The sequence below is a fragment of the Solanum dulcamara genome, chromosome 12 (assembly GCF_947179165.1).
Source record: "Solanum dulcamara chromosome 12, daSolDulc1.2, whole genome shotgun sequence".
Classification (NCBI taxonomy): domain Eukaryota; kingdom Viridiplantae; phylum Streptophyta; class Magnoliopsida; order Solanales; family Solanaceae; genus Solanum; species Solanum dulcamara.
The window spans coordinates 1,514,267-1,523,286 of NC_077248.1; the positions used below are offsets into that span (position 1 = coordinate 1,514,267).

At 31.9% G+C, this 9,020-nt stretch overlaps 1 protein-coding gene across 6 annotated transcripts; it reads left to right on the forward strand.

The window, feature by feature from the left end:
• The first annotated feature begins 1,866 nt into the window (after positions 1-1,866).
• LOC129877129 (uncharacterized) lies at positions 1,867-9,020 on the forward strand. Of its 6 annotated transcripts, none has more exons than XM_055952610.1 (7): positions 1,867-2,057; positions 4,762-4,891; positions 5,048-5,120; positions 6,886-7,015; positions 7,102-7,233; positions 7,860-8,255; positions 8,584-9,020. In XM_055952610.1, exons 3-7 carry the CDS (start codon positions 5,117-5,119, stop codon positions 8,720-8,722), a joined length of 801 nt encoding a protein of 266 aa, XP_055808585.1. In that variant the 5' UTR covers positions 1,867-2,057; positions 4,762-4,891; positions 5,048-5,116; the 3' UTR covers positions 8,723-9,020. The 6 variants fall into 6 exon arrangements, with proteins under 6 accessions (XP_055808585.1, XP_055808590.1, XP_055808586.1 ...); XM_055952615.1 differs by having other exon boundaries at positions 6,886-7,009; XM_055952611.1 differs by having other exon boundaries at positions 4,781-4,891.

Below are 9,020 nucleotides of genomic sequence, written 5' to 3' on the forward strand. Positions count from 1 at the left end.
ACATTTCGTATGAATAGCTCAAAAAATGACAACATTATCAAAAATCTAAAAAAATCTTTTAGCTGAGAATAATTTTTATCAGGCATGCTTTGAAGGGTACCTCAATATACCCAATTGCATATTTCAAGCATAAATGACTTGTTGCTTAATGATCAGTGAGGTAAAGCAGAACCATCCAAACGAGTTTTGGATAGTGATAATGAAGATCCATCCAAGTCAAAGCACACCTTCAATTCATTGATTCAAATTCCCATGAAAAAATTAATATCAACTAGTTCTTTACTTCTACTAATGTTTATTTAGTTTAAATACTCATAAATGTAATGTAGTCAAGTGTATTTATGTCCATTTTTTTAACCCCTCTCTCTTTCTCTCTATATAAATGTTTAAGTGTTATCATTATACACGGAAGAAATACATATTTATGTATTTGATATAGTGATTTTACCAAATATTTTATGTACCGGTATATGTGTTGTTTGGAATTATAATTTCAAATCATACTCAAACTGATCAAATTAGGTCAATTGTGCTTGTGCATCTACTAAACTTGTCAAGGATCTAAAGAATTTTTTTTAGTCAAGAACAATTTGTATTTTGTACATGCTTTGAAGTGTACCTTAATATATTCAATTGCATATTTCAAGTACAAATGAACTGTTGCTTAATGACCCATGAGGTAAAACAGGATCATCCAAATGAGTTTTGAATAGTGATAATGAAGCTCCGCCCAAGCCAAAGCACACCTTCATCAATTCAAATTTCCATGAAAAAATTGATATCAACTAGTTATTTGCTTCTACTGAATTTAGTTTAGTTTAAATACTCCTAAATATAATGTAGTCAAACGTATTTATGTTCATTTTTTAAAACTTTTTCTCTCTCTATATATATTAACGTATTTATGTATACATAAGTGTTATCATTATACATTAAACAAATACACATTTTATGAATTAATACACATTTTATGTATTCGATATAGTGATTTTAACAAATATTTTATGTATTTGTACATGTGGTGTTTGGTATGTCTTTGTTATATGTTTAGATTCATGTATTTACTGATTTTGTCATGTATCTGTTATGTAATTTGTCATGTACTTTTATGCAATAAGTTAAGAAAAAAAATATAATCTAGTAGTTCAAACTGCATAAGAAATTAAATTCAATTTCAAATTAATTAAATTTGCTATCATAATTTAAAATCATTCCAAAGGAATTGGGATTAGGCCAGTTGTGCATCTACTAAACTTGTATGGTAGTATAAGCTGTTAACATTAGGGATGGAATGGGGCGGGGCGGAGCGGGTGCGGGTCGGATTGTGCTCAACCCGCAATTTTTTTAAATCGCTCCTTCTCGCTCCGTAATTTTTTTCATTTTTAATCCGCCCCGCTCCGTTCCATATAGATCCGCTCCGCATAAATTTTTATTTTTCTTTCTTTTTTAATTGAGTTTAATATGAAAAAAAATAAAATTCATAATTTTTTTTTATTTTCGCTAATTAACATCTCAACAACTAATTAATTATTTCTAATTAACATTTCAACGATTATTCTTAATCACTAATTAACATTTGTATAGTTTAAATTTTTTAAAAAAAGAAATTAAAATTAAAGTCAAAGTTTAATATAAAAAGAAGCTTATATATTTGATTTTTACTAATTACAAAAATTTAATTTTCTTCGAATTTCTATTAGATTTCTTAAACCTGCAATCCGTCCCGCTCTATATTAACTTTAATAATAATTACTTCAACCTAACTCGCATCTGGCCCGCTCCGCATAACTCTAAATCCACATCTTACCTTCAATTTGTTTTTCCCCAATCAAAGAAGTTGCACGAGATCCAACGGCCCACACTATGGGAATATCATAAATAAATTCATAGTAATTTATTTGCAAACAGAATCGATTCAGATTCCTTTCTTCCCTCAATTCCTTTTTGACCTTTTCCCAAATAACAATTTTGTAAAAACGTAAAGGAGAAATGGCCATATAAGACTTCTTGATCCAAAATTATCATCAAATTGTTGAATATTCAGTTCATATTCAAAGGTAAATTTCAATACCCTCTTGTTTTCTTGTTTCTTCAGTTCCTTAAGACCCCTTTTGATTTGAATCTAAATTACTCAGTTTTCATGATGAATCATAGATGGGTTTTCGTCCTTTTCTTGTTTCTGTTGGTTTTTGATAAACCCCAGTAAGAGTATTGGGGAAAAGATTGAGAATTTTGGAACGTTTAGCTTATGTCTTAATTTGGTTTTGCTAATTTGGTAGTATTAAATTGTAATGGTGCTAAAAGTTGATTCTTAGTGGAGTCAATAGTGTTAATGATTTGTTATAGCTGAATTGCTCAGTTTTCATGATGAATCATTGATGGGTTTTCGTCCTTTTCCTGCTTCTGTTGGTTATTGGTAAGCCCGAGTAAGAGTATTGGTGAAAAGATTTAAGCTTTTCGGAACGTTTAGCTTTTGTCTTAAATTGGGTTTTGCTAATTTGGCAGCATTAGTTGGAATGATGCTAAAAATTGATTCTTGGTAGAGCCAGTATTGTTAATGATTTGGTATAGTTTGGAGCTAGATTGAATTGGGGTCTTAGTTGCTAAGTTACTCGGTTTTTATGATGAATCATTGATGGGTTTTCGTCCTTTTCCTGTTTCTATTGGTTTGTGATAAACCCCAGGAAGAGTATTGGTGAAAAGATTAAGAATTTTGGAACTAACAGCTGTTGTCTTAATTGGGTTTTGCTTGTTTGACAGTTTTCATTGTAATGATGCTAAAAGTTAATTCTCAGTAGAGCCAGTGGTGTTAATGATTTGGTATAGTTTGGAGGTAGATTGATTTGGGGAATTAGCTGCTAAATTACTTAGTTTTCATGATAAATCATCGATGGGTGTTCGTCCTTTTACTCAGTTCAATTGTAGCTTCTTCAGTACTTGCAGAAAGAGTTAGTAGTACATATGAAACATCTACTAGAGTGTTATTTCCTTTTGTTTCTTTATGATATTAAGGTGAACTAAGACAATATTAATTCATATTCCATGTGCTTATCAGAATATAAGGAACACCATCTTTGAACACAGTTTTATTTCTATTTTCTTTGGTTTGTTTTTGGGTGTTCACTGCAGACATGATCCCATCATGCTCATACGAGTTGCTGAAGATGACTAAGTTGCAACTGACATAACTTTGTTCAGTGTAGTTGCAACTTAATCATCTTTTTTTTTGAAGTAAAGGATTTCATTAAAGAACTGCTCTTTTAATGAAATCCTTTACTTCATCAAAAAAGATTATTTAGTTGCAACTGCACTGAACAGAGCTATGTCAGTAGGAAAAAACTATGAATATGCTTTATGTGGAAACATAATCACTCTTGAGTTAAATATATGTGTGTGTGTAAAATGGTTCATCTAAAACTGCACTAAAGAGAAATTACATACCTCGGGAATAAATGAAATGAATTTTGTGGACAGAAAGTCCTGTATTTGTAAAACTAGTTCTTATCTCAGTTCGTTTCCATTTTAATTTGAACCAATTAGCAAAAGCTGCAGAAGACTTAAGTAGGGCATATGGTATATTTTAACCTCAGAAGAAAATTCACCAGCTAGTAATAGTTAAAGAAATTATTACTTGTTTTCACAAATTGTAAGTTCTTATATTTATAAGAAAAAATATAACTTAAAAATTTAATTGTATTTTTAAACAATATTTTAATGTAAAATCATGCTCAAATAGCTTTTTAATTTTCAAAATATAATCAATAAATATCTTTTTAAGAGATGTCAAGTTAGCATAAGCCAAATAAAAAGAAAGGAAGAAATATATAATGTTAATTTTTTTATATTTATACATAGTAGATGCTGAACTCCGAAAATTATGCATCAGCTAGCGCTTCCACATTTGTCAGAATGGAAGAGCTATCCTATAGATTCTTCTAACTCTGATAAATGGAATGAATTCTATATGGATGAAGGATAATAATTTTTGGCTTCTTATAAGGTTTGATATTAATTTTTTCTTTGAATTGACTTTTGTGATATATAGGCTCAAGATTTAATTTAGTGTATATTAGAGTAGACCCAATCCAATGTGAGTCCTCAGGATCTCGAATACTTGAGAGTGAAAATATTCCTAATCCATGAATGGACACGCATCAACAATAGTGAAAAAGAGTGAGGAATGGAATGAATCTCATATTAATGATTAATGGACGAGAACTTTAGGCTACTTACAAGGTTTAGCAATCCTTCTTTATTTGAGATAGTTTTCGGATGTGGGTTAGATCGAAGACTTAAACTTAACAAACTCCAAAGCATAAAAGAAAAACAGAATCGAATTCAAGATTTTAAGCTTGCGTTTGGACACGCAATTTCAAATCATGATTTCATATTTCAGATTCTCTGAAAAACATGATTTTAGTGAATTTTTTAAAAATGTAAAACTTGACTCAAGTTTATATTTTGTAAAAAAAAAAGACTCATGCTTGATGTAAAAAAAAGTTTGTATTATGTGAAAAAAATTATATTAAAGAATAAACAGTTACTACTATTCATGACTAGTGACACTTTAAAAAATTATGTATATTTGAAAGTTTGTAATCACAAATATTTATTTATGAAAAGAATGTGGAGATATGCGATTTATTAATGCTGATGCCTTACAATATTTTGATATCTTGTAAATGAACTATATTTTAGTTACTCCGTTTGTTAATATTGTTTAAGAATTGATAAAATTTTTATAATTTTCGTAACTTTTAGGGATTTTCATGTTCACCAGAAAAAATATAACTGGATATTGACCTTCATCCATCTCACACGCCACCATCCCACCGGCGGCGGCAAGCCACCAAGTAATTGCTATTTGTTCTGAAGTTTAGTTCTATTACAGGTGATTGCTATTTGGATTATGAACTGTTATTCTCACAGATTTGGAAATGTGTAAACTTTACTGTTTTTTAGGGAAAATTGCACTTGTTAAACTATGCCCACCAAGTGTTCGACTATTTGCCGCACTGAATGTTAGGCTTATTTGATGGTGTCTCAGTAATCAGAGGGCTAGGCTTCCACTCTAAGGACTTAAGTGCTATGCTGGTAGGACTCTTCAAAAATTTTGATGGGTGCGTGTCAAATACTCCAAATGTAGTGTATTTTTGTAGAAACCGACGCAGGTGGGGCAACATTTTTGGAGAGTCTGAATAATATAGCTCAAGTGTGGGCTATCTTGGAGGAATTAGACTACTAAATACACTGATTGAAAATAGGGGTTTAAGAGTGCTTGGGTATTAATGTGGCAAAACACACTCGCAAAGAAAGCTATAATGCTCAATTAGTCGTGCTCAAACATGTTAGTTATTTCTAATATAGCTGATTTGAGCACCAATTCAGATATTAATTGCGAGAAAATATTCCAGTGTCTTGGGAAATCTACCAATCCAGTTGGATTCTTAAGTTACTCTGACTAATTAATTTATCCGGGTTATTAACCTGCAAGAATAATGATACTCATAGAAGATTTTCAATTTCTACTCGCCTACTCAGTTTATTCTTATCCCTGTAGATTAGAGATAAAAAGAATGCACTGACGAATTCATGAAATAATTGGTTGAGCACGATAAGTAGGTTATGTTTATCTTTTTGCACAAATCAATCCCCTAACGCCTAGGTTCAAGAACATGTCCTATTTGGTTCTATTTCACTTATTTTCCGTGGAAAATATTTTTCTTCGTACCAATTACACCCTAAATGATATCAAAGAAATTATGGAATTAGGTAACCCTCTCACTATCTCAGCAGATTGTTTCTTCTTATTTCTCAATTCCAATTTTATCATATCAAAGAAAGTAGTAACTTCTTTGATAGTAATGTCTTCCATTGGGCTGCGGCCCAGTACAATGTGTTTCTTAGAACCAGAAATACAAAGTGCAAGCCTCACTTTTGAAGTAATTTTGATTTGCTCTATCCTCTCACTACTACTTTTTCTACTGCTAGCCATCTCCAGCCTTTGTTGAATCAACGCCACAAAAAGGTAACTTTTGTTCTCTCTGTGTCTCTCTTTATAGAACTGGGTAGTATTTGGGAAATACCAAAGGATGAAGAAACGGCTCCCAACTGATAGAAAAACAAATACTATGTGCAACCAGTAGAATGGGCAGTGTAGCTGCAAATGTCCATTAATAGAACCATTAAGAATGCTATAAGCTCTCTTTGACTATCAAAAAGTTCTTTTTTATTGTTCGTTTGGATTTTTCTAATTTTATTTTTATGTTTTAAACTTGAATTGGTTAAGGAATAACAACAACAACATAGACAAATGAGATCCCAAAAACATCTCTGAGGCATTCGATTTCTTGTTGATTTCATTGGTCAAATTTTCAAAGAAAAAGAAACCAAGCACAAAATTTGCGTGTAATTTATATTGATTTTTTTTTTATGTTACATTGTTAGTGTTTATATTTAATTGTTAATTTAATATATAATTTGTCGTTCTCTTATTTTTCTTGTTAGTTTAGTTTAGTTTATAAGCTTTCATTCTCTTTATGATTAGTTTAGTTTAATATTTGTGTTATATTCTTATCTATTCTTTGTGTTGATTAAATGAAATTTAAATGTATTACTTCATTTCGAATTTTACAGTCTATTGTTTAAGTGTGAATACAGTAACTTTTAATTGCTTAAAGAATATGCTCAACCATCAACTGCGCCACATTTTGGGTACAGCTTTTACTTGTAACTCATGAGATTAGTGGAGTTTCCACATTGTAATGAATTGAACTTACAATTAGCTCCTCCTTTAATAATCAAGTGTTAGTGTCTCTGCTTGCTAAGATGGCTGTAATCTGTGCTAAATTTTTAACTTTTGTGATAATTTGCCATTCATTCCAGCTATGGAAGCTGATAAGTGGGCAAGATTTTCAGAAGGGACTAGTGATTCTGAAGGCTATGGGGAGGATCCTGATGACGACGACCATTGCTGTGCATATGGATCGAGTGACATACCCAAGTTGCAGTTCAGGTTTCATCTCATGATGTAGAAAAAATATTTAAAATAATTTTGAAAATCTTATAGGAATATGAATAGGCAGGCACGTGTTTCTTCAGGAAAAATGTTTCAAGATCACGATGGCTTGATCCATTAGGAATGGCTGAGGTCGTGGAGAGGAAGGGTGGATTGTGGACAACTACTGGGATAGTTCGTAATGGCAAGATATACTGCTTCATTGAAGAGATTTTGTAGGTGATGAAAATTCTCTTTTTGTTATCCCCCGTAGTTGAAGAGTTAAATAGTACTGACTTTGAGTACATGCATAATTTTAGAATAAGCCATGAGAAATGATAACTGGGGTGTTTTCAGCATATTTGGTTAGAATTCAAATTTCAGATCTGCTTGGCCAAGAAAAAAATGAAAATACTTTTTAGTATCTTAACAAGACCTCAGCATAGGTATTATTTCTTTTGTTTTCAAGTTCTCAAAAATTGTAACATTGTATTGTTCAGCTAATAAATTGGCATACTTTTCTGTTGATCTTTTCCTCATCAATGATTCTGAGAAGCTGATTTTGGTATAGATTTCTGATACTCCTAGTGATATTCTCATTACTCCTCTGGTTATGCTTGTGAACTTTAGTTGCACTCTTGTCTACTGCTTCGACACTTTTGAAAAATTAGTCTGGTTGGAGAAAGTGTAAAACCAAATGGATAAATTATATGAAGAGATAGATAACAAGTATTTAAAGGTGAGTTTTTTTCATCTGATACATTTCTTTGTATTAGGAATTGATATGAAAATTTATGTTTCATTTGAGATTTATCTTCTGCAATTACCAGTGTTTAAGAATGATACTGGTTTTGTCATGTAGATATCTTGCCGAAATTGGGGCTCTACATCTCTTCAGTAACGATGATACACCCCTTTCTCTGGAACATATATACAACAAGGTTGCAGAAGGAAAAAGTGGATGTTCCTTGGAATATTATGAAGCATATAAGCACTTGAAATCTCTTGGTTATATAGTTGGACGTCATGATATTCCCTGGTCAGTAAGAAGGTCAAAAGTAAATGGTGTTGTTAACCAAGACACACCGGAAACTGCTCAAAGTGGAGATGAAGAATCAAGAAACAATATTCTCATCTCTGAAATGTTTAGTAATATGCAAATTGGTGGATTGAGACTGGCCTTTGACGTTTACCCTCCTAATAGCAGATTCAGAAAGTCTGCACCCGGTGATCCCTGCTATGTACTTTGTCTTGCTAGGTACAGTACCCTTGTTAATGCGTTCATTATATTAAGGTGCCTACTAAAATTTACTGAATCTTTACCTCCTAGTATTATTTAGCTGATTATAGGTACTGGAAATAACTAGTTTAGCAATTCTATGGGTGAGCATTGCTGAATGTTTAAGAGTAAGATGGATTGTCAGATTGGATGGTATTCTGAAAAAAAAAAGTAGTTGCTTTAATATTTTCCACTTTATCCCTCACTCTTGACATGTCTGATCCCCTCCTTTTTTTTTCTGACTTTGTTGATCCACATTAATTGTCAAAGTAGCTTTATTTTATGAGTGATGTACTTTCTTGTGCAGTGAGCATCCACCTTCCAAAGAAGAGATTGAAGATCTTGAGAGACATTCGCATGGTATTCCATTGAAATTCTGTCTTGTTGAGCATGGACGTGTGAGCTTTTTCTCATTCAACAAAATTGAGCTCCCTATCCTTCCATGATACCTTCGAGCAACAGATACAAATCATGGCATTTGCTTAGAAGAGCTATGGTACAATTATGAATTTTTCGCTTGTGGATTATGTGTCGCCATTATTTAGATAGTAAGTATGTCTGACTAATGAAACAAGACTCCGTTTACTCATAAGTTTAAACTGATCTATCTATTTAGATGAGGTATAATGGTATTTAGCTCTTTTTCTGCTGGACTGCTGTACCATTTTTAGCTCCTTTGAATCAGTCTGTTCACAGTTTTATCAATTTTAGGGTGAGGAAACTAATTCCTTTCATTGTTGCCAA